We start from the raw sequence: 26,084 nt of genomic DNA, 5'->3' as shown, positions 1-26,084 counted from the left end.
GACTCTGTACAGGCTCCCGCAGTCCCGGGGTGTGTGTCCTAACAGGTTTAAGAGAATCAGCGTCCAGGAAGATGCCAGTGTTCAGGCGACATGACATGAAAACCACAAAAAAGAGGTAAACCTTATTGAACTCAAACGTATTAAGCCAACTTAAAAATCTCACAGAAATGAAAGCAATACACATGTTCGTGAATCACTTGTGATTCATTAGCTCAGTTTCTGGAAATTCCTCTTCAGAAAACAGAAAATACAGAGTGAGTTACATGCACACAGACGTTCTGGCAGCACTCTTTTTAAAAAGAGAACATGGGAAATTACACAAACTCAGAGAGCTGCGCTCAGTGGGTAGCTGTGGCCATAGCGCCCAGATGGAGGTTCTGGGGTCCGAATGCAGAGCTGTGCCTGGTGCTCTTTATTGTGGCTCCTGAGACTTTCCAGAGGGTTAGAGCCAGGGGGAAACATTATGCAGATTGAAATATATCCAGACTTGTTTTGATGCAAACAGAACTACAACTGAGAGGGTAACAGGCGGGAAGGCTATGCATCCCCAAGTGCAGGCAATAGACTGCAAGTGTCAGACTTTTTTTTCCTTCTGTATACAAAGTTAAAAGGTTTCTTTTAAAATTCTATTGCCATGATGACAACCGGTTCCACCAGAACTTTTCTCAAACTTTGAGCTAACCAGTGCATTTTTCTTATGGAAATGTTTTTCTTAAGTTATGTTAATGAACTCTGTATTTACCTTAGACTGTCTTTCTTCAGAACCTAAGACTCAGAACCGACAATGGCTCAACAAACCAGTATGTTTTACTCATGGAAATGTTCTTAGGCTGTATTAATGAGACTATGTACTTGCTTGGAAATTTGCCTTTCTTCAAGATTCACGTCAATTGTTTTATGGCCTGGGATGACTCACCTTGTACCAGTGTTATCTCGAAATGCAGGTTGTGGGTGAGGGGCCTGGTGCCACTCCGAGTTTTGAGTCATTTCCTTTCTGCCCCTTCTGATGTCTATGTCAGAAGCTTTCTCTATATCTCTTTTATATTTTAATAAAACTTTATTACACAAAAACGCTGAGCCATCAAGCCTCGTCACTGGTCCCGGATTGAATTTCTCTCCTCTGGAGGCCAAGAATCCCAGTGTCTTTCATGGCTCAGCAGCAACCTTTCACAACTCTCTGTGGTACTAACAGCCCAGGGAAGTGCACTCTGGCATCAGAGACCACGGCCCTTCACACGCCTCCACACATCACAGGACCTCCACGGGCCACAGTGTAAAAAGCTGTTAAATGAAAAAAAAACAAAACCACCCAGGATAGAAAGCTGTATGTACATCATGTGGTCGCAGCACTGGGAAACCTGTTCTGTGTTAACCATGGTCAGGTGAGCAGAGATTTCAGGTAATCTACGTTCCATTTGCTTTCTTTTGGTAATGGGTCTTAGTACTCTTATAATGAAAAATGTGATTAGAGAACTTTGTTGAGTCGTTAAGCCTCCGGGGCGGTAATGAAATCTGAGACAGATCATCACAATACTAGCTTTTCAACCCCATGTTTTCAGTCTCGGTATCCTTACTTGGACTCATTTTAAGAAAAGCAGGATTATAAAAATGTGAGTCAGAAGTTATAACACACTGTACTATTTGTTGTAAACTGACTAGAGGCCAAGAACCAGAACTGAAATGAACTAAGGCCACAAGCTTGGGCACAGAAGCAAGCAAGGAAGGATGAGAACAGGCAAACCAGGAAACGTCCCGGTGTGGGGACAGGCGTTCTGCTGCAGGGGGACGCATGGCCCAGGCAGGCGGACACAGCCTCTTTTCTCAGCAACGATCTCAGCTGGATCTGTTACTTCTCAGAGTCCCCACGGGGCCTGGGGACACACAGAGGGACAGACACCGAGGGACACACAGAGCCTGCTCCCACTTGCACGCCCCCTGGCCTGGGTAATGTTACCCTGAGGGATGGGAAATCACTGGGCCATCCCAGAAACCCCCCGTGGATAAATAAGCTTATTTTGCCGGGCCACCCAGAACAAAGCTGCTGGACCTCGTGTACCACTTTCGCCTGTCTGTAATCCCACCGCTCTGCAACTCCCCAAGTCTACATCACATACCTAATCCAACGGAACAAAAGAATTCAGATCCGTCTGATCATAAAATGCCATAATTTATTATAATTTCTCTGCAGTGCAGTAGTTAGTTACAATGTAGACAACTCCTATATCTGATTCATCAAGAACTAGGTCTTATCAGAAGGCCCACTACACTCATCGACTCCACACTGGTGAACCAGAGAACACCAAGCTGACCGGGGCTCAGCACAGTGGAACCACACAGACGGAAGGCACCTCCGATTCTCTAATTGCATGGATCTGTCCACTGAGCCATACTCTATCGTTAGAGAGAAATCCCCGCAGCAGATGTCTCTAAACACATGGAGACTGAACCATCAGAGGGGTGCTGCTAATTCACTACTCGCTAGGATTCTACACGCTGGGTCTTGTGACCGCCGAGAGGACTGCAGGCAAGAATGCAGACAGACACAGCAAGGGTAATCTTTAAACTGGGCTCTCAGTGGCGGGGGGACTCCCGTCCTGAAGAGGGCTGGGGCATCCTGAACTTGGAGAGGTCCAGGTTTAGGTCTAAGAAGGTGTATGTGCTGTAGTCATGATGCTGAAGGTTCTTGTAGGTGGTGTTGTCAAACGGCTCTGTGGGAGCAGCCGACACAGGCTCTGCGGGGAAAACACAACACGGTGTAAGTGGGGAGCTTCTGAATGGGTCAGCTCTCTCTCTCTCTCTCACACACCAAGCACTCTTCATAAATCCCACATGTAATAAATACACTGTCTACTTAGAAAAGCCCAGAAAGCAACAGTATCTTCAAAAGCAAAATAAAGAAACTCGATGAAAATTTACACTAAGCATGTAGGAGGTGGAATAGCTTTTATAATGCTTTTCCATCTTTGTGTAGACCCTGGACTTCTCAGAATTTTGAAAATGCCATGAAGTTATGGAAGGATGTGCAGGTCATTTAAAGATGCAGGAAAAAAGCAGATCCATTAAAATCTAACAGCAATAAAACATTCACAGAAGAAAAATTTTTAAGTGGCAACTAAGTGAGACTTCTAAGTCTCCAAATACAAGAAAATCAGATAAAGTCCATTGTTTTTAATGATAACACAGTTAAGGGGAACTGGAAATGAGATGTGGAACTTTTGTTGTTTAACTTCTTCAAAAAGAAGTTGTTGGTAAACTTTAGATTCAGACTAAAAAGTACTTAGCCTTCTCTCTCTATGTGGAAGAAAGAAGAATTAGAACCCACACACCTACACAATTGCTGATCTTAATACCATGTGTGTGGATGAAGCAAAAGACACCCTACTTCCCTGTGATGTGCCCTGAGACATGAGGATGGCACTAGGGAGCGGGTATGGGTGATGGCTGACGCTGGACGGGGTCTCACGGGCCTGAAACTACTGTTCTCCAGACGCCGTTCACTGCTACTCATGCTGCAAGAGTAACTGCAGTTTCCCACTATTTGAATTCACACCAAAGTTCTCATTTTCATACCAAAATGTTTTTCATTTTCTTAGTCGTGTTAAAACAAACGATGTCTTATTTAGAGAACTGATCTCTTTCCCGTCTCTTCTCGTGGGGACAGCTCAGGCAGATGAGTCCTCACAGTCCGTGTGTGTGTGTGTGTGGGGGCTGACAGAGGGAATCGAACCCCCCGGCAGGACAGGAGCCCGGTGGCTGGGTTGGGTGAGCTACAGCTCACCCCCTGCAGACACTGCCCTGAAAGTCAGCTGCACTCCGGGCAGCGTCTTCAGCCTCCAAAGGGCAAAGAGAATGTTGGAAAAATAACACAATCATCAAAAATTAGTCAAATTGTTTTCAAAAAGATCTGCAATCTGAAAACTCCCAATTCTGTGTTACCCTGAAGGTTTGGCAAGTCTAGAGCAGAGTGACTACAGCAGCAGCAGGAAAGCAGTTTTTGGGGTCAGGAGGAGGCTGGCAGGCGCTGATTGCAGCTTCGTGTGTCCATGAAAGAGGGAGGAAGGGGAGGAAGAAACACACAATAGTGTAACAGAGTGAGGCGACACAAGTTACAGGTAACGTACACTAGCCTGACAGACAGGAAGAAGAGGGCTCTGTTAGCGATGGGTGCATTTCAAGAGCCAGATCCTGAGACTGGACACCTGCTTTCCCATTTTGCTGTGGTCCCCCTAAAGCACACTGTATTTTATGAAGTTCGATGCATAAGAAAGTGGTAAAATAAGAGGAATAAACAGTTTCCCTTAAAAATTGAGGGGAGCAAAAAAGCCCTTCATAAAAACTCAGTACAGAAAAACAAAGCAGCCTGCTGTGCTCTCCAGGTGTATCAGAGGACACGTCCAGGGTAAACTAGACTCTGGTAGTTCAGGGCTGCCTTAAGGTCCAGCTTCAATCCCTAAAGTGAGCTTTTTTTTCCCTTAGGCATAAAGATGCTAAACACAAAGGCCTGTTCAGCTCACCTGGGGAGTTTAACAGAACCTTCCCACCACGCCTCACTCAATGAGGTGTCCTGCAGGTTCAACACCCTCCAAAGTTAAGAATGAAGATGTTCAACTGCCTGTTCTACCGGTTAAGAAACACTCAGAAGCGCCAAGGGCAAACTTTTTCATTGTGAAATAAATCTGAAATGTTTCAGGAATTTCTACCCATAATTAACATATACCCCCCAGCTTATCTGAGACGGTGCTACAGGCCACAGGCCTACTGGGGAACCTGATGGAGCTCGACACTTCTTTTCATCGCACCGTTCTTCAGAGCCTGACCTCCCCACCCAAAGGACAGAAAGAGCGCTGAACCCCAAGGCAAGGTGTACCCTGTGCGTGGTCCTGGCCTTCCACTTGAGCGGCCGGGTCCTCCACGATCCCGCCCTTTTCCTCAAGCTTCAGGACTGCGGGCTTTTCGTCCAGAACATCTTTATTCTGAACAGGGGCTGGCTTCAAATTTTGCATGGGCAGCTGATCTTCCAAAATCTCTTCCTCAGCCTTTAAGATTCCTTCTGCTGCCTGCTTTTCCAATTTTTCTGTTTTGAACAGGGGAAGAGCCAGCTCCCCATCTGCTTCTGGTACTTGTTTCTCCAAAAGGCTCCCTCTGGCCTCAGGAGGAGGGGCTGGAGGCTGCCCCCCGGCTCTGGTTCCTGTTGATGGGGTGGGCGCCAGACCGCCAGCAGGATGTGTGGACAATCCCCACGGTGTACGGTCAGACAAGACTTTTTTAACTTCAAGTGGCTTTTGGCTTTCTTTGTCTATTTTGTTTGATCTAGATACCTTCTGCGATTGTTTCTCCTTTACATTTTGCTTCATAGACTCCTCCGCGGCTTGTGACTTGGGCACTGCGGTTTTGGGTTTGGTGCCCTTTCTGTCCTCCAGGTGCTGACTGGAGGCCCCTTTTTTCTCTGCCTTGCGGGGCCTTCCTGCAGGGGTGAGGTCCAGGTGTGGCTGCTGCGACACTGTCTTTTCTTTGGCTGATATCTCAGTTTTGGGGGTTCTATCTGCAGAGGAACGTGAGGCCTCTGCTACGGGAGACCCTCCCCTGCGTTTGCTCTTCACCTGAGGACCTGCTCCTGAGCGGTCGCCCTCCTCGTCAGACTCTGAATCAGAGGAGCTGGATGAAGATGAAGATGAAGAAGAATCATCCGTCCCTCTCCTGCCCCACTGGGCTGCTTCTGAATCTGAACCCTGTTTTCTGAATGGAGACACGACTTTCTGAGGAAACTCTACCAAAGTCTTTCTTGACAAAAGCTTCGGAAGCCCTTGGTCTGTGTGCAGCACACTGGCATCGGGGTTAGGGCTCGCTAGCGTCCTGCTTTGGCTCACAACTGATGGGGAGGAAGTGGGTGCAGATAAGGTTTTGGACACCGCATCTGCTGTTGGGGGGGCGAGCTGCTGGCCCCTCTCCTTTGGTTCCACTACATCTAGGAAATGGCATAAAGAGGAATATTATTTTTAATATTGAGTAAAACAGTGTGAATTCATCAAGGTCACAGACATTTCATTACATATCACCTTGTTACTGACAGTATCTTCAACATCATCATCTTATGAACTGCTCCATGGAAACCTACTTTTAAGGGAAAGCCAAGCCACACAGAAGAACAATTTAAAAAAAAAATCGCAGATGTCTTTCTTGATAGCTGAAGATTTTTTTAAGATGGGATTTTTTTTTAACAATAGAAGTAATAACAATCTTATCTCCATTTTTCACAGTGAGAGCTTCCTGATAATTATTTTTTAAACTACTATTTCATCTCAATTTAAGATAAATTATAAAGATATTTTCAGATGATGAAGTTTTAGAAATGCCTGATTTCTCAAATCCCTAAAGACATTGATGCCTCTCAAATATTTTAAAAATGACCCATATTGCATGAACTTGACCTTTTAAACAAAAGAACAAAGCAAAAGTAGAGAAGAGAGTCTGGTTTGGGTCTGGGGAAGCACATGCATGAGTTTAAGAGTGGGGGATGGGAGGCAGGGGATCCCCAAAGTCAAACGAAGGTGCCCTGAGAGGAACAAGAGTCCTACAAAATCACGTGCTTCAGGGGTTTCTTCTGCCAAGCAAAACTGTTTCAAGACCAAAAAAGTCTAAAATAACTTAGTGTCAGATGTGTCATTAGAAACAGTGAGTCTTAAACTGTTACAGTAAGTGGTACTGTAAGTCTTAGATGTTGTAGAGTCAGCTAGGAGAGAAAACGAAACCCCACAGAACATTCATTAGTTCTATTTTCACTCAATTGTCTCTGGTGATAAATCTTTTTTAACCATACAGATAAGAAGAAAAATACAGAACAAGTTTTTACAAATTAAAATTACTTTTCAAGTCTAAAGCAAAATTAAAAAAAATATATCACAGATGAGCAAACTCTAAATGCATTTATTTTTCAAGTCTAGACTATTTTATACTAAAAAGTATACCACTTCTTTAAAGTGGAAAAAAATGTATTTCTAACTTTACCATTTTACTGGTATCCAAAAAAAATCTCTTAATTGTTTTCTGAGATCAGGGACTATATATACACACACACACACACACACAGACTATATATATACGTATATATACATACACACAGACACACATATATACACATACACACACATATATACATACATACGTATATGCATATATATACATCACAATGACAGAAAATGATCAAAGAAAACTGAGAAATAATCAGAAATGGGCCAGAGAGAAGTCAATGGGGAGTGTAAGAGGATACGACTGAACAGCCAGAGCCACGGGTGAGTTTAAACCCCTCCATGCCCTGTCTGAATCTGCAGCCATGCACCATCCCAGAATCTGCATTCTGACTGCAGGAACAGAACAAGCACAGAGCCCCAGGATCACATTAAACATAAAATCAAGGTAAATGCATGTACATGCACTCGAACTCTCTCATTCTGTCTTTCTAAACCATACCTGAAACAACACAAAGGCTCTGACAAGGCATGTGTAACATACACTGGCCTCCAAACCCTGCTAGCCTGCTCACCTCTATCACGGATCCACTTTTATGCTGAGCATGCATTTTCCAAGTGTGAAAAATTAACTTCTAATGAGGCTTATTTTAGATAGGCTACTAATTATAATACCTCACTCTTTCAAAATTTATTATGAAGATTTTTTTTAATGTAAGTAAGTTATTAAAACATTAGACTTATCACCTATTGAAAGCAAAAAAGAAAATCTCAGATGAAATAGTTTATTTTGTTTGAAAAAGGAAACTTTAGTCTACCATATTAAATAAGAATGCTTTAAAATATCTTCTATTCAGGCTTAGTTACTGGCAGAACCCCATAGACAGGCCAATAGCCTAAACCACAGTAACACAGCTGCCTTTCATCCGACCCTCTGCAGCGCAGGCCCAGCATCCTCTGTGACTAGGAGGGAAGCCTGCTTCGATGACTACAGCTGCCACCAGTGACCCCTGTCCAGTGCCGGCGGGGACACCACGTCTGCTCTCAGCAGTGTGGGATCCTGGCGCCTGGAGACAGAGCCGTGTGTGCAGAACAGTGGGCTCACTCTGAACATAAGCATGACTTTACCTGCTCGTTTTCATGAACCTCTTGCGTTTCTAGAGGCGGATACCTGCATACTCTGACTGTGTTCTTGTTTGAGTGTGACTTTCCTTGAAAGACAAATATGCAAGACACAAAGCACCTAAAATAAGACCAGTCCCAGAGCCACTCCTCCCAGCACGAGAGGTGGACTTTCAGGGACAGGTTCTAATCCTCAGAGACTGTCACAGCCCCAATAAATAAAGGTCTGCAGACACAAGTCACAGCGCAGAGACAGCACTCTCCTACGGCTTCTGCGTCTCCTCTCCACTTGAATCTCCTCAGTATCTTTTCTCATTGAACAACAGGGGAGGGCTCGACTTTCAACTTTTTCGTAGCACCCTAACTGAAAACGAAGGTGACTCAGGTGTTCCAAACAGACGAGATGAGCCGCTCCACATCTTGTCAGTGGGTCACAAAACTAATTTCAGAAACAAAGGTACATTTCAACAGGATGCGAAACAGTTTTTTGTTATATGGTAACGAAAACTTCTTTTCACATGATTTTTACTATTAAAGAAAATAGTAAAGGGCTTTTTTTTTTGGCTTTAATGAATACACAAGAATTGATTTTTTTCCACAGGCAAGACAACATACTGCTTATAAACACAGACCGGGGATCTTACTGCTGGGGCTCAAATCAGGCTCCACTACTGACACGGTGTGACCCTCGGTGGCTCAGGAGTCTCTCCCCGCCACTTTCTCATCTATAACACGGGGATGTTGGTAGTGCCTATTCACAGGGCTGAAGACCAGGAGGAACACATGGAGCACTTAAACAGCACCAGCAATGCTGGTCAGAATTAAGCATACCAAATCCCCACTTCCAGATTCCTCCCTTTTCAGACTGAAATAGGGACTTGAAGCAGGGAATTAACTTTGGCTTCTCAACAGATTCTTTAAAAGGTGACACAGGAGTTATTCAGTTGATGGTCTATTACTGTTGTTGCCAAATTCAGCCTAGAGATGGAATTTACCAGAACATTGAAGCTGGCGAGCCCGGTGGTTATGCATGGGAGCATCCACGGGCAGACCCCAGGTTCTGATGTCTGTATCCACCATGCTGGCTGCTCTCCCAGGAAGGAAGCCTGTGCTCCGAAGGGCTGGTGTCCCAGGTGAGAGAGAGCAGGGTGTGTTTACCCTGGACACAGACCCTGGACTAGACGTGACCCCAAGGCTGAGCGCTCAGGACGCCGTCAGCACCGCAGCAAGCCCCGCACGAGTTTCCAAAGCTGGCCCAGTGTACAGGCTTCGACCTAGCCATGTGCCTCTGGTGGGCCAAGGCCCTTCCGTATCTCGAGTCACCGATCCCTGACACCTCAGGAGAAAGACTGAGGACTGCACACACTGACTTAGAAGCAGCATTTCTTTTCCTTCATGCAGGGATTGGAATTACTTTTTAAGTTCTGAAATACAAGTGTAAAGAGCATTAAAGACAGCACAGCTCCAAAAGCTGTCCTCCCACCTGACCGCACACACACATCACACAGGTCATCAGTCTCACACTGACCTAGCAAGACTGGCCCGCTGACCCTACTCAGCACGGAGGGACTCAGAGGCCTGCAGCGCTTGCCGTGGCCAGAGGCAGGAGCTACGTGAGCCCAAGGCCAACCCCCAGCTCGGTATGCCTTTCTCACAACTGCACCCAAAACCATCACAAGATGAAGCATTCCATTTCTATTCACATACAGAAGCACATTTCTACAAAAGGGGATCTGTGGGGAAAAGAGGCTTCATGTTGAAGACTGTTGCTGTGTAGTCGCTAAGTCACGTCCAACTCTTGGCCCCACGGACTGTGGCCCGCCAGGCTCCTCTGTCCATGGGATTCCCAGGCAAGAATACTGGAGTGGGCTGCCATTTCTGTCTCCAGGGGGCCTTCCTGACCCAGGGATTGACTCCACAGTCAAACCCGCATTTCCTGCATTGCAGGCCGATTCTTTACCACTGAGCCACCAGGGAAGCCCTACGTTTAAGATGGATATTTTAAAATGTGTAGATGAAAATTGAAAAAGAACATGGGCTTTAAAAACGTGGCAGGTGCAAGACAGCAAACAACAATCTTCCTGTTGAATTTGGGCCTCCAGTAGATGAGCACACAGACACAGAGGGAGGGTATGTGTCCTTAGCCAAGATGGCTGGCATGTGAAAGGCAGCTGAAGGCTCTCTCAACAACACGCCAATATTTTATAACCTACCTGTGTTTTTGTGTGCAGATGAAGAGGGGACAATAGCATCTACACACTTTCAAACACTCAAACTAAGGAAATAATATTTTGATGAAAATAAGACGAACTCAAACTATCATTCTAAACCCCACATAGTCAAAGATTTACAAAGAGACTGTACATTGTATATGTATACTAAGAGTTAACTGAGGTTTCATCAGTTAAGACTAAACGCAATGGGCCTCTTAAATAGTCCCCTGGATAGCAAGGATCAAACCAGTCAATCCTGAGGGAACTCAACCCTGACTATTCATTGGAAGGACTGATGCTGAAGTTGAAGCGCCAGTATTTTGGCCACCTGATGTGAAGAGCCGACTCACTGGAAAAGACCCTGATGCTGGGAAAGACTGAGGGCAGGAGGAGAAGGGGGTGGCAGACGATGAGATGGTTGGATGGCATCACTGACTCAGTGGAGGTGTTTGAGCAAACTCCAGGAGACAGAGGAGGACAGGGAAGCCTGGTATGCTGCAGTCCATGGGGTCGCAGAGAGTCGGACTCGACTGAGTAACCGAACAACAACAACGCTTCACTTCCTATTGCCCCCCATGAGCACGCACTACACTGGATTCGGGGAAACAGTCAAAACTGGCGGTAAAGTCAAAATGGCTACGGAAAGGGCTACAAGCAGATAAGCACACTTCGTTAAGGGCGTCTTGATGGAATTGGAGCCTACTCCTAACTCCCTTTCCATAGTCATAAAAAGATGCCTGCAGTCCCTGGCTATGACCAAGCAAAGCCTGGGAGACCACTGACGACTTTCAGAGACACGGAAAAAAGTCAGTCAGGGAGGAAAAACAGGCTGGGGGTCACAGCCACCCCACAGGAGCACGTGAGCACGGCCATCAAATACCACAAAGCCTGCATACTCTGCATCCCACTGCTACCCGTGGAGTCTGACGTTTAGAAAATACAGAGAACCAGTTCAGGGCTACACACTCAGTCAAAGACTATGATGTTACTGCCGTGTTTGGTCTAAAACTAGTCACACATCTTCTGTCTGATTGTAATCTAGACACTCTTTAAAAATGAAGCATCAAATTATGTAGCTAGAAAATTCTTTCTAATGCCTAGGAAGCTGACTTATTCACTCTGCCTTCTCTCTCACTTATGACGACCATGAAAACCTTACTCTTTGGTGGGCTCTGCTTCTTGGGGTTCGGTGGTAATCCCTTTTCATTCTTTCCTGATTCTGCAGAGAGAGAAACTGCAGGAGCAACTCCTCGAAACACGCCTGCTTCCAGAAGCACAGTCTGACAAAAGAATGGCACAACAACAGAAATTTTAGAGTAACAGCATTTATAACCTCTATTACGGCATGAATACTATGTATTATTATGACATATAAATGCTGTGAATTCATATGGCATATTTCTAACGGTTATTATAATTTTCAGCATCTACATATATTATGGAAAGTTTGGAAAATACAAAAAAACTGCGAGCAAAAAACACCTGAGTTCAAGGACTCTACTTGTCCTTGAGTCACTACTAACATTCGAGTATTTCTTCCAAATTGACTTTCTCCTAAGCAGAATTTTTGTAGTCTCCAAATACCCTTCAATATACAAAATACTTTATTCTTTTCATAAAATGTCTTCCTGTGTTTAGAATATAAAGCAGAAGCACAATCTAGCCATTAAAAATGCTACTGAAGATGAAAAATAGTTGCTTCAAAACTGTCTACCATATACTGTAAGTGAACACGTCACAGAGTGTTCATTCACTCAGTATATACTAAGCCTACTATGTGCTGGACACAGAACACAGGCACCTACAGTACCCACATGAAGGTGAGCCTTTGCTTTTTCTGGTTATGACATCAGTTCAGTTCACTTCAGTCGGTCAATCATGTCTGACTCTTTGAGACCCCATGAACGACAGCACGCCAGGGCTCCCTGTCCATCACCAACTCCTGGAGTCTACCTAAACCCATGTCCATTGAGTCAGTGATGCCATGCAACCATCTCATCCTCTGTCGTCCCCTTCTCCTCCTGCCTTCAATCTTTCCCAGCATCAGGGTCTTTTTCAATGAGTCAGCTCTTCGCATCAGGTGGCCAAAGGATTGGAGCTTCAGCTTCAGCATCAGTCCTTCCAATGAACACCCAGGACTGATGTCCTTTAGAATGGACTGGTTGGATCTCCTTGCAGTACAAGGGACTCTCAAGAGCCTTCTCCAACACCACAGTTCAAAAGCATCAATTCTTCGGCGCTCAGCTTTCTTTATAGTCCAACTCTCACACCCATACATGACTACTGGAAAAACCATAGCCTTGACTAGACGGACCTTTGTTGACAAAGTAATGTCTCTGTTTTTTAATATGCTGTCTAGGTTGGTCACAACTTTCCTTCCAAGGAGTAAGCGTTTTAATTTCATGGCTGCAGTCACCATCTGCAGTGATTTTGGAGTCCCCGAAAATAGTCTGACACTGTGTATATGTATACACGAAAGCTTGAAAAATGAACTGGGCCAAGATATGAAAAGGGAAATAGCGGCCTCTCTCACAACAGATGCCCCCTCCATCATCTGTATTTTGCGACGATTACAATAGTTATTGCTTTTGTCATAAGAGTCATTTTTAATTTTAAATACAGTGAAGTGGACTTAGCTTTGTCCAGATGGAGAAAGTTCTTTCTCCTTTTCATTTCACAGATGAGGTAACCTAAGCTGGCTTCTTAGTGACTGCCTAGTTACCAGGTCAACCAGGTTCTTGAAAGTTTCCTCATTTCCTCTAGGGTTAAATAACAGTTAGTGACACTGTCCTCAAGGCTTCTGGAAGGGCTCCGCGCGGGACACCTGCGGCCTCTACACCTGTCCGTGGCCTGGCCGCACACCGGAGGCTCCTGGGGATCGGGGTCCAGAGGGGACGGTGGCCGGGGTCGCCGGGACCCTCGTCGCTCCCAGGCCTGGCTCCTGATGCCTCCTGGCCAGGTTCCCGAACCCCCACCCCAGTCCCAACACCCGACTCCGGAAGCGGAGTCAGCGGCATCCCCGGACGGCTGGAGGTGACCGCCAGGGCCGCAGCCCTTGCCCCGCCCTCCACGGTCTCCCGGCGCTCCGCGAGCTTCCGGCCGCCGGTCTGGCCCCTCTTTACCTTCAGCGCCCCGGCTCGTCCTTGCCGCAGCAGAAGCGAGGCCGCCATGGCTGTGACTCGGGCGCAGACAGGACGACCCTCCCGGCGGGCAGAGGTCGCACCAGACTGACGCGACGCGGTACCAGCAACGCCGCCTGAGGGCCCGCCCCTTCGTATGAAGGCGCCAATCACAGGCAGGGAAGGGGCGGGGGTGCGACAATGGCTGCTGCGCGCGCACCAACGCCGCCTCCAGGTTCCCCGCGGAGCAGCTCGAGGGCACGCTCCGCCGAGGAGCCGCCAATCACTGGCGGAGGATTTCCGCTGACCGCGACCGCGCTTCGAGATGGGTGCTGGGACGCCAAAGTGGTCATTGTGGGTGTCACTTCCTGTCCTCAGACAGGTGTGGTCACCCTGCAGGGCAGCATCAGGTTGGATCGTGGACACTCTTTGACCTGTGAGCACTGTAGTTCCAGAGCCGAGGGGACGAGAAATGCAAGCATTAGTTTACCTGTTTATAGCCTGCGGGGCGGAGAAGGCAATGGCACCCCACTCCAGTACTCTTGCCTGGAAAATCCCATGGACGGAGGAGCCTGGTAGGCTGCAGTCCATGGGGTCGCTAAGAGTCGGACACGACTGAGCGACTTCACTTTCACTTTTCACTTTCATGCATTGGTGAGGGAAATGGCAACCCACTCCAGTGTTCTTGCCTGGAGAATCCCAGCGGCAGCAGAGCCTGGTGGGCTGCCGTCTGTGGGGTCGCGCAGAGTTGGACACGACTGAAGCGACTTAGCAGCAGCAGCAGCCTGCGGGGCAAACACTCTCCCCTTCCAACCCTCCCCTCTTAGGCATAAACCTGGGTGAAAGGTGAAAGTGAAGCCGCTCAGTCGTGTCCGACTCTTTGCGACCCCCGTGGACTGTAGGTCACGAGGCTCCTCCGTCCATGGGTTGCCATTTCCTTCTCCAGGGGATCTTCCCGACCCAGGGATCGAACACAGGTCTCCCCCATTGCAGGCAGACACTTTAACCTCTGAGCCACCAGGGAACCTCTCAAGTTGGGTAGGGGTAGTTAGTTATTGACCTCCTTCTCACCCTGTCGATCGTGCCTTCACGTGTCTCTGCGGCATGCCTGGTCACTGGAAGTATCCCGTTCAAGAGGAGCGGACCCCTACCTCAGCTCCACCAGAAGAGGCCCTCCACTTGGCTAAGGCTGGAGACTCATTCGGGTGGCAAGATAAATGGGTAAAACAGGTCCACCAGGAAATCCTGCCCCATTTGGTTAAAAAAAAAAGCAACCACATAGGATTAACAGAAACTGGTGACTAACAAGATTCTTGAGCTTTTCAGAGTAGCAGCTAAAGGAGGGACTTCCTTGGCTGTCCAGTGGTTAGGACTGTGCCCTTCCAATGCAGGGGGTGCAAGCAAGTTCCATCCTTGGTCAGAGAACTTAGATCCCACATGTTGTGGGTGTGCCCCCCCCCCCCCCCCCCCCCCGCCAAAAGGTAGCTCAAGGAACAGTTTGCTGAACGTTCTGCTTTTAACCTGCCTTCATTGATCAAGCTCACCTTAATTACTTTGACTCCTTTTTGTTGTTTTTTGGTCACTAAGTTGTGTCCGACTCTTTGTGACCCCATGGACTGCAGCACTCCAGGCTTCACTGTCCTTCACTATCTCTGAAAGTTTGCTCAAATGCATGTCCACTGTCAGTGATACTATCTAACCGTCTCATCCTCTGCCACCTGCTTCTCCTTTTGCCCTCAATCTAGTGGCTCAGATGGTAAAAAAAAATCTGCCTGCAGTGCAGGAGACTGGGTTCGATTCCTGGGTCCAGAAAATCCCCTGGAGAAGTGAATGGCCACCCAAATACTGAAGGTGATAAACCACAGGGTCTGAAATTGGAAAGTCCTCATCACCTTCATTCTTGGGATCCGGAGACCTCGGTTCTCTCTCACCAGCATTGGGGTAGACATCTGGCTTGGTTTCCAAGTGGCTTAGTGGTAAAGAATCCACCTGCCAATGCAGGAGACTCAGAAGACCTGGGTTCAGTCCCTGGGTTGGGAAATGGCAACCTAGTCCAGTATTCTTGCCTGGAGAATCCCATGACAGAGGGCCTGGCTGGCTACAGTCCGTGGGGTTGCAAAAGAGTTGGACAGGACAACAGCAGGCATCTTGCTGGAGTCCTAAGACTCAATAACAAAGAAAGCAAAAAGACCTCCTGCAGTTAACGAGGTGGGGTCATCAGCCAGAGTGGCTTGAGGAGGTGGTACTTTGAGGATAACCGTGCGAGGAAGTGACCCAGTGAGTTGGGGGGTGCATCTTGATGGTTTTTCAAAAAAGTGATATGATTATGTGTGTGAAGGTGACTATAGCAACTGTGTGTAAGATCAGTGCTGACTGGAAAATGAAAATGTACAACATGAGAGTTGGGAGTTAAACTTTATTTGGGGAAAATGAGTGTAGCCTGGGAGACAGCCTCTCAGATAACTGAGGAAGTGCTCCGAAGAGGTGGGGGGAGGTCAGTGTTACATATGATTTTAGTGAAGGGAGTTCAAGCACACATTTCAGCAGAGGCTCGCTGCTAGGGGCAGATGTCACTGTTAATGATTCTAGCACTTTTCTAGATACAAGGAGATGGAAGAATTGGGCTCATAAATTCTTCTCCTGAAAATATCTACCTACCCGAAGGCCTGTTCTGCCAGTTTTTCCTGGAGCACAGAGTGCCTTATTCCTGATCTGCACCCTGAACTACTTTCAGCGGGTATTGTGGCCCGTGACTTTATCTGTGTAGAGGTCGATGTCAAGTGACGATTTGTAGTGGGCACCAGTGCCTAAGCCTGGGGACAGCAGGGCCTCATTGGAAGCTGCTGCAATCAAGTGAGGAGGCTGCTACATTTGGCCAAAAGGAACAGAAACCGCAGGATCGAGTGCAAGAGGCAAATAGAAAAATCAAGCGGAAGCCAGAGAAAGCACCAGTGGTTTCACAGGGATTTGTGAAGATGGGATTATATCCTATTTAAAGGTCAGCTGGAAAACTGTAGACTAGATTTTGCTGACAGTGGGGGCTCTTGCTCAATTGTTAATTCTCTACCCAGAGTCTTTCTGCAGGCACCAGTCACCTCTGCCTGAAGCTCTAGCAAGTGCTGACCCAGCATTTTTAGGCAAAACCTCAAAAATTGTGTTTGTCAATATTCCTTAATTAATCACATACATTCATTTCTAAACTACTAGAAATCCCACCCACCCATCTTAAAAACCATCAACATGCCCACCCCACCCCCTAATCACTGGGTCACTTCCTCCCATGGTTACCCTCAACGTACCTCCACTTCGGCTGATGACCCCAACTCATCAACTGCAGTTTTGTTTTGTTTTAAAACTTCTTAAGATAAACTAAATAACTGGAACATCACTTGGACTAGTGATGGATCCTGAACTCAAAAAGGTGTTTGGGCCAAAGAGGAAAATAAAAACACTCAGCTATCACACCTTCTGCATGCATGACCTCACTCTGCATTCTGAGTTTAGACATAGATGCTTGGTAAGCCCCAAAGGAAATATAATTTTTTAAATTGAAGTGTAGTTGATTTACAATGGTGTTAGTTCCCATTATACAGCAAAGTGATTCAGATATATATATATGTTCTTTTAAAAATATTCTTTTCCATTATGGTAAAGGAAATATGCATTATCCTATGTAAATAAATACAATTGAATTATGTGTCTCAGATGAAGATTATTTTGAAAAAGCTTTCAGTAGCTGTGTAGTTTTTCTTATTTATTTACTTTGATTGGAGTAGACTTGATTTACAGTGTTGTGTTAGTTTCAGGTATGCAGCAAAGTGATTCAGCTTAATATGTATGTACATTATGATAATATAGGTATATTCTTTTTCAGATGCTTTTCCCGTACAGGTTAATACAAAATATTGAATATAGTTCCCTGTGTTACACAGTAGGTCCTTGTTGCTTATCTGTTTTATATATAGTAGTGTGTTTATAATAACTGTCATTTGAAACTATTGTTTACAATGATCACACATAATACGCCTTACTAAGTAAGATAATTTTCTTATTTTATTTATTTTTTGGTTCTGCTGGGTCTTCGTTGCTGCGCGTGGGCTTTCTCTTGTTGTAGAAAGTGGGGGTTACTCTCTGGTTGTGTGTGGGGGCCTCTCTTTGCAGTGGTTTCCTTTGTTGCAGAGCACAGGCTCGAGGCACACAGGCTTCAGGAGCTGCGGCTTGTGGGCTCGGTAGTTGTGGCTCGTGGGCTCTGGAGCGCAGGCTCAGTAGTAACGGCACGTGGCCTTGGTTGCTCTGCAGCATGTGGAATCCCCCTGTACCAGGGATCGATCCTGTGTCCTCTGCATTGGCAGGCATATTCTTATCCACTGTTAACACCAGGGAAGTCTGATAATTTTCTTTTTAGTAAAAGAATTTTTAAAAAGCAGGCTGCTCAGCAAACAGGAAAAGTAAATTGAAAAGCTTTTATATAAAGAGAAAAGAAAATAAGAAAAGTTGAAGTTAAAGTGCATGCAAGCTCAGAGTCCGACTCTTTGCAACCCTAGGCCTTGCAATACCAGGCTCCTCTGCCCATGGAATTCTCCAGGCAAGAATACTGGAGTGGGTTGCCATTTCCTCTTCCAGGGGATCTTCCCGACCCAGGGATCGAACCCGGGTCTCCCACATTGCGGGCAGACTCATTTCCATCTGAGTCACAGGGGAAGATTATTGTAAATAATGCTGCATTGAGTAGGAGGATGCAGTCATTTCTTCAACACAGTGATTTCATTTCCTTTGGGTTTATTTGCAGAAGTGGGATGGCTGGGTCCTGTGACAGTTCTGCTTTTTATTCTTTGAGAAACTGTGCCAGTTTATTATGTTCCCACCAACAGTGTACAGGGGTTCCCTTTTGTCCACATCGTCAACAGCATTTGTTCTTTCTTTTCTTCTTGATATTAGCCATTTTAACAGGTGTGAGGTGCTGTCTCACTGTGGTTTTGATTTGCATTTCCCTGGTGATTAGTGACGCTGAGCACCTTTTGGTATACCTGTTCGCCTTTTGAATATCTTCCTTGGAAAAATGTCTTTTTGAGTGTTTTGAGCATCTTTTAACTGGATTTTTTCCCTGCTATTAAGTTGTATGAATTCTTTATATATTTTGGATATTAACCCCTTATCAGATGTATGATTTGCAAATATTTTGTCCCATTCAGTCAGTTGCCTTTTCCTTTTGTTGATTGTTTCTTTGCTGTGCAGACGTGTCTTAGTTGGATGTGGTTTGACTTGCCTTTTTTTTTTTTTAATTGCCTGTGCTTTTGGTATGAGCCAGTTAATCCCTTCCCAGACCAATGTCAAGGAGCTTCTTCCTTGGATGGAATGTTCTGTGTGTATGTATTAGGTTCATCTGGTCTAAAGTATATTTCAAGACCTATGTTTATTTATTTGTTTTCTGTCTGGATCACCTTATCCATTGTTGAAACTGGGTATTGAAGTTCTCTATTGTTATTGTATTGCTGTCCACTTCTCCCTTCAGATCTGTTAATATTTGCTTAATATACTTAGATGCTCCAATACTGGATGGATCCAAATTATATCTTTATTTCTACCTATATCTATAACATGTGTTTGTGTTGTATCTATAACATGTGTTTGTGTTGTATCTTCTTGATGAACTGACCCCTTTATAATCATGTAATGATCTTCTTTGTATCTTGTCATTTTCCTTTGTGACCTTGTGGGCTGAGATGTTCTCTCAGCATGCTGCCTTAGGGAAGGAGTGATGCAGGTCATGTCAAACTGCTTCTGTTATCTTGTGCATGTCTTCAAAACATACATTTATTCACTCTAATTATGTGCCGGAACTCATGCACTGGAAACCTGGAGTCCTACAAAGCTGTTTTTCATGGGTGATTATTTAAGACTGTTTTCCATGGCTCCCAGACCATGGTCAAGAGGCCACAGGCTACTGCAGATACCATAGCTGCGACAGGTCTGAATGTCTATTACCTGAGACCTGGGTGGACAAGACTTGCCTGGTTCCATGGCATATAGTACTGGATCCCAGTTTTTACAACAGCACTTTTGTCTCTAAAAGTGAAGTTGCTCAGTCATGCCTGACTCTTTGCGACCCCATGGACAGTAGCCTGCACCAAGCTCCTCCGCCCATGGGATTTTCCAGGCAAGAGTACTGGAGTGGGTTGCCATTTACTTCTCCAGGGAATCTTCCCGACCCAGGGATCGAACCCAGGTCTCCCACATTGTAGACAGACGCTTTACCGTCTGAGCCACCAGGGAAGTCCTGAATGGATTTGTCTCTGAATGGATACTAAATTTTTGTTGTTGAGCTGGGGGACACGATGAAAGATACTTTATTCAGCCCCGTTGCTGACATCCCCAGCAATGGGGAGTGGAAATGGCAACCCACTTTTTAGGGAGTGGAAATGGCAACCCACTCCAGTATTCTTGCTTGGAGAATCCCATGGACGGAGCCTGGTGGGCTACACTCCATGAGGTTGCAAAGAATTGGACATGACTGAGCAACTGAAGAAGATGGAATAGCTTGGTAAAGAATCTGTCTGCAATGCAGGAGACCCTGGTTCAATTCCTGGGATGGGAAGATCCATTGGAGAAGGGATAGGCTACCCACTCCAGTATTCTTGGGCTTCCCTTGTGGCTCAGCTGGTAAAGAATCTGCCTGTGATGCGGGAGACCTGGATTTGATCCCTGGGTTGGGAAGATCCTCTGGAGAAGGGCAAGGCTACCCACTCCAGTATTCAGGCCTGGAGAATTCCATGGACTGTACAGTACATGGGATCGCAGAGTGGAACACGACTAAGCAACTTACACTTTCATTGGAACAAAGCACCACCTGCTGGCCTAAGGGAAGTGGACAGTTTAAAGGGGAAAAAGGCCTCTGGACTCCCAACTTGCTAAAGGCAGGCATAGTTTAAGACAGCTGCTCAAAGGGCACATTTTCCAAAGTGACCAAAAAGATGCTGGAAAAGGAGGGATATCCAGGAGGGCAGATACGAAAGTCTTGTTGGGTTACAGCTTGGGGAACACTCCCAGTAAGTGGAACTTGCTGACTCAGGGAACACTTCCTGTCCCTGTGTGCCCTGTGGTCATTTCCCTGGTGATTTCAGAACTGCTGCGGACCAGCAATTGCTCTGTGCATCCCTTTCCTCCCCTTGTCAAATGGAAGCATTTATCCTGGTTAGCCTTCCTCCTTTTGCTGCTATATTTTGGGCATGTGGGACAGACCACTCCTGTCTGTAGTCTGCAGGTCTCTGGACCAAGAGGAGCCACACCTAAGGACCAGCATCTGACCTAGTATAGATCACGATACCCTGGACTTTAAACCTAGTGCTGGGACCCAGATGAGACCTTGGGGGATCTTGGGCGGAGATGAGACTTCTTCAGTTGCAGGCATGTGGACAACTGAGGCCATAGAGTGGACTGTGGCAGATTTGACTGACAACTGGCCTTGGTCCTCCACTCTTCCCTCTGTCCAGGCTCTTGTGATGTGGCTTTGCAGCCCCTCTCATCAGGACGGGGATTCATCCCTCCCACCCCTTGGATCTTGCTGCCCTTGTGACTTGCTTTGTCCAACAGAATATCAGAAGTAACAGTGTGGCAGCTTCAGCTCTGGGCCTTGTGAGGCTTTATGGGCCTTTTCTCCATTGGACCTGCCGCATAGAAAGCCCCAGTGTTCTTCTGGTAGATAAGAGGCCAGGTAGAGTAGAGATGAGCCACCCAGGCCATCCTAGACAACCTAGTTCTGTCTTCCGACCAGGAGGCAGGCCACAGACACATGAACCAAGGTGTAAACACCAGAATAATCTCCCAACAAAGGGCAGCCCAAATGGCGAACCTACAGAATCATGACCTAAATAAATGCTTATTGTTGTAGGCCGTCCAATTTTGTGTTTGTTATGTATTATGGTAATGGATAATGGATTTGTTGTTGTTGTTCAGTTGTGTCTAACTCTTTGCAACCCCATGAACTACAGCACGCCAGGCTTTCCTGTCCATCACTGTCTCCCAGAGTTTGCTGAAATTCTTGTCTATTGAGTCAGTGATGCTATCTATCCATCTCATCCTCTGCTGCCCTCTTCTCCTGCCCTCAACCTTTCTCAGCATCAGGGTCTTTTTCAGTGAGTCAGCTCTTTGCATCAGGTGGCCAGAGGATTGGTGCTTCAGCTTCAGCATCAGTCCTTCCAATGAATATTCACGACTGATTTCCTTTAGAATCTCCTTGAGTGCAAGGGACACTCAAGAGTCATCTCCAGCATCACAGTTTGAATACAGTTGCTAATAACACTGCTAACTGCTTTGAGAGAATTACCACACGAGACGGTAGAAAACTAAATGACACTCCATTTTTATCCATACAGTAAATGATCAATATGCCCTCATTGTTTTATAAATTTCAGAGAAGTAAAACTTGGTTATAATTTAGCCACATTAAGAAATTAATTAAAAAAAAAAAGCCAAATTATCCAGAAGTGAAATTTGAGTAGTGAGTTTTGGGTAATATGCTAGAAAAGTTAGATAGTAAAATATCCAGGCATCATATTAATGATGAAAATTATAGTTTACTTATATATAAGAGCAATAATGACAAAAGCCACTTAAAACAGTACCCTTATAGACACACATTAACATCAGATAGCATACAACAAAATAAATATAAGTAGCACCATAAGAGATGAAAAAAGTGTGAAAATAAAAATAAGCTGAAAAAATCTCAATTTAGATTTGATTAAAATTAAAAAGTATGGACCTAACAAGCAGAAGATATTAAGAAGAGGTGGCAAGAATGCACAGAAGAACTATACAAAAAAGATCTTAATAACCCACATAACTGAGATGATGTGATCCATCACCTAGAGCCAGACATCCTGGAGTGCGAAGTCAAGTGGGCCTTAGGAAGCATCATTATGAACAAAGCTATTGGAGGTGACGGAATTCCAGTGGAGTTATTTCAAATCCTAAAAGATGATGCTGTGAAAGTGCTGCACTCAATATGCCAGCAAATTTGGAAAACTCAGCAGTGGCCACAGGACTGGGGAAGGTAAGTTTTCATTCCAATCCCAAAGAAAGGCAGTGCTGAAGAATATTCAAACTACTGCACAATTGCATTCATCTCACATACTAATAAAGTCATGCTCAAAATTCTCCAAAGTGAGGCTTCAACTTTCAGATGTCCTAGATTTAGAAAAGGCAGAGGAACCAGAGATCAAATTGCCAACATTCGCTGGATCATAGAAAAAGCCAGAGAATTCCAGAAAAATATCTACCTCTGCTTCATTGACTATGCCAAAGCTTTTGACTGTGTAAATCACAACAAACTGTGGAAAATGCTTCAAGAGATGGGAATACCTGACCACCTTACCTGCCTCCTGAGAAACCTGTATGTAGGTCAAGAAGCAACAGTTAGAAGTGGGCATGGAACAACAGACTGTTTCCAAATTGGGAAAGCAGTACGTCAAGGCCGTATATTGTCACCTTATTTAACATATATAGAGTACATCATACAAAATGTCAGAGTGGATGAAGCACAAGCTGGAATCAAGATTGCCAGGAGAAATATCAATAACCTCAGATATGCAGATGACACCACCCTTATGGCAGAAAGCGAAGAGGAACGAGGAACTGAAGAGCCTCTTGATGAAAGTGAAAGAGGAGAGTGAAAAAACTGGCTGAAAACTACATTCAAGAAACTAAGATCATGTCATCTGGTCCCATCACTTCATGGCAAATAGATGGGGAAACAGTGAGACTTTATTTTCTTGGGCTCCAAAATCACTGCAGCCATGAAATTAATAGACACTTGCTCCTTGGAAGAAAAGCTATGACCAACCTAGACAGCATATTAAAAAGCAGACATTACTTTGCTGACAAAGGTCCATATAGTCAAAGCTATGGTTTTTCCAGTAGTCATGTGTGGATGTGGGAATTGGACCATAAAGAAAGCTGAGCGCTGAAGAATTGATGCTTTTGAACTGTGATGTTGAAGAAGACTCTTGCTTGTCCCTTGAACATCAAGGGGACCAAACCAATCAATCCTAAAGGAAATCAGTCCTTTATATTCACTGGAAGGACTGATGCTGAAGCTGAAGCTTCAATCCTTTGGCCAGCTGATGCAAATAACTGACTCATTAGAAAAGACCCTGATGCTGGGAAAGACTGAAGGCAGGAGGAGAAGGGGACGACAGAGGATGAGATGGTTGGATGGCATCACCGACTCGATGGACATGAGTTTAAGCAAGCCCCGGGAGTGGTGATGGACAGGGAAGCCTGGCGTGCTGCAGTCCCTGGGGTCACAAAGTGTTGGACATGACTGAGCAACGGAACTGAACTGAAAATGAAGAAGTAGGTATAGTTTATGAAATTTGACTTAGAAAATCTTGAGAAAAATAAGTCTTATTGGCACAAGTATTGATACTATTCAAATTCAAAGTGTGATGTAAGTGATTTATCATCTCAAAAAGATCATAATGATTAAGTTTTGTTCACATCTGATGGTCAAGCACAGATCTTTAAGTTTTCATTTATTCATGCTCTGAGTCCTCTGATATAATGCAGAATTCCTCTTAAAGTTTGGTCTCCAGTTATACTGTAGCTCCATAAAACTGTAATAATTTCTAATTTCTATAGGTTGTAGCCTATAACATGAAGATAATGAAGCTTCACTATCAGTTTAAGTATGCAAATGACATTTAATTGTATTTTTAAGAATATGTGTTATAGAACATTTAGGAAGATGTAAGCCATAGTTGTAAGAAAAGTTTAATTTGCTTGTGAGCCTGGTGATGACTGGCTGGCCGTCTCTGGTCTTGGTATCGTTATCCCACCCAGAAGAGAAACTGTAAATTCACTTGCATGCCTGAAAAATACCCCAGGCCACGGACTTTCACTGTGAAGCCTAGGTTAGCTGAATAGAAAGGATGTTTATAGCAGATTCATTTTCAGCAACACTGTGAAGTCTCTTGCTTCCTGTGGTTACTGCCTGGTGTCAACCCCTCACTGAAACTCCCTTGCAATGGTCTCTTTATTGCTCTCTGGTTTCTTCCTGCCTCTCCTTCTCTTCCCTTCCTCCAGCCCTTGTGTTCTCTGTTCTGTGATACACAGACTCTCTTCCATCTTCTGCCTCCATGAAAGCCCCCTCCCCTTTTATAAAATATTTTATTTTGTAAAACTTTTAATTTTATATTGAAGTATAGTTGCTTAACAGTGTTGTTTTACTTTCAGGTGTACAGCAAAGTGATTCTGTTATAACCTGTATGTATTCTTTTTCAAATTCCTTTCCCATTTAGGTTGTTATATAATATTGAGCAGAGTTCCTGGTGCTATACAGTAGATTCTTGTTGGTTATCCATTTTTAATGTAGCAGTGTGTACACGTCAACGCCAAACTCCCTAACTTTCCCTCTCCCCACCCTCCCCACCTGGTAACCATAAGTTCATTCTCTAAGTCTAGAAGTTTGGTTTTGTTTTGTATAAGTTCATTTGTATTATTTTTTAAGGATTCCACATATAAGTGATATCATAATATATTATCTTTCTCTGACTTACTTCACTCATCTCTAGATCCATCCATGTTGCTTCAAATGGCATTATGTTGTTCTTTTTAATGGCTTAATAATATTCCATTGTGTATATGTACCACATCTTGTCTATCCATTCTTCTGTTGATGGACATTTAAGCTGCTTCCATGTCTAGGCTATTCTAAACATTGCTGCAGTGAACACTGGGGTGTGAGAACAGTACAGAGGTTCCTTAAAAAACTAAAAACAGAGCTACCATATCATCCTGCAATTCTACTCTTGTACATGTAACCAGAGAAAAACACAGTCCGAAAGGGTACAAGCTCCTTTTACCGTACTGCCTTTCAGGAAGACTGGCTTTCCTCAAGCGTTTTGCTTTGTCAACAACAGCCACCTTTAAGTCTGTGTGTAAATTCAAACTTGAATCAATCCAGAGGTGGGATTTGAATTGGTCATAGTTTTCTATGCCTCATGCCTATCATGATTCCTTCACTTAATGCAGAAATAGCTGATCCTTTAAGACAACTGGGCTTCCCTGGTGGCTCAGTGGTAAAGAATCTGCCTGCAACGAAGGAGATGTGGGTTCAATCCCTGGGTCCAGAAGATCTCTGGAGAAGGAAATGGCAACCCACTCCAGTATTCTTGCCTGGGAAATCCCATGGACAGAGGAACCTCTCTGGCTACAGTCCATGGCATCAGAAAGAGTCAGACACAACTTAGCACACATAAGACAATTAGTTGTTCCATTTATTTACTTAGCAAATATTGATCAAGCACTGACTTCATTCAAGATTTTGTGGTGCAAGCTGGTGCACTGGCAACCTGCCAATTGAGTCAGCATCAGTCCCTGCCTTCATGGCATTTGTAGTCTAGAGACAAGATATTAAGCAGATTATCATGGGTGTAGTGCATATAAACAATGAAAGGCTTCCTTGATTAAGTGTTAACTCCACTGGAGTGAAACTGGGTGTCTGGAATTAACTAGGAGCATAGAGATGGGGTGTGGAGAGAATGTTTCAGGTGAAAAGACTAGCGTGTGCTAAGGTCTTGTGGTTGCTATTATCACTGTGCCAACGAACCTGAACGACAGTCATGTTTAGAGCACTGAGAATGAAGCAGACCTGGTAGGAAATGGAG

The 26,084-nt window shown here is 45.0% G+C and overlaps 1 protein-coding gene across 2 annotated transcripts; it reads right to left on the bottom strand.

The window, feature by feature from the left end:
- Positions 1-2,146: 2,146 nt before the first annotated feature.
- NDUFV3 (NADH:ubiquinone oxidoreductase subunit V3) lies at positions 2,147-13,566 on the bottom strand. Of its 2 annotated transcripts, XM_027546998.1 has the most exons (4): positions 13,423-13,566; positions 11,460-11,580; positions 4,868-5,965; positions 2,147-2,732 (listed from the first exon to the last, which is right to left on the bottom strand). In XM_027546998.1, exons 1-4 carry the CDS (start codon positions 13,468-13,470, stop codon positions 2,572-2,574), a joined length of 1,428 nt encoding a protein of 475 aa, XP_027402799.1. In that variant the 5' UTR covers positions 13,471-13,566; the 3' UTR covers positions 2,147-2,571. The 2 variants fall into 2 exon arrangements, with proteins under 2 accessions (XP_027402799.1, XP_027402808.1); XM_027547007.1 differs by lacking the exon at positions 4,868-5,965 and having other exon boundaries at positions 13,423-13,563.
- Positions 13,567-26,084: the final 12,518 nt, after the last annotated feature.

The sequence above is a fragment of the Bos indicus x Bos taurus genome, chromosome 1 (assembly GCF_003369695.1).
Source record: "Bos indicus x Bos taurus breed Angus x Brahman F1 hybrid chromosome 1, Bos_hybrid_MaternalHap_v2.0, whole genome shotgun sequence".
Taxonomy (NCBI): Eukaryota; Metazoa; Chordata; class Mammalia; order Artiodactyla; family Bovidae; genus Bos; species Bos indicus x Bos taurus.
Note: the sequence above shows the minus strand (reverse complement) of the source record. Positions and strands in the feature narration are given on the sequence as shown.

What these genes read in the sequence shown, in the direction of transcription:
- NDUFV3 (XM_027546998.1), bottom strand. Translation starts at nt 13,470, where the DNA reads ATGGCGGCCTCGCTTCTGCTGCGGCAAGGACGAGCCGGGGCGCTGAAG. An exon ending in GAAGCAGAGCCCACCAAAGA is followed by an intron (nt 5,966 to 11,459) that starts GTAAGGTTTTCA and finishes GCCATTTCCTAG; the next exon opens with ATGTAGTGGAACCAAAGGAG. An exon ending in AGGCCAGGACCACGCACAGG is followed by an intron (nt 2,733 to 4,867) that starts GTACACCTTGCC and finishes TTTTCCCCGCAG; the next exon opens with AGCCTGTGTCGGCTGCTCCC.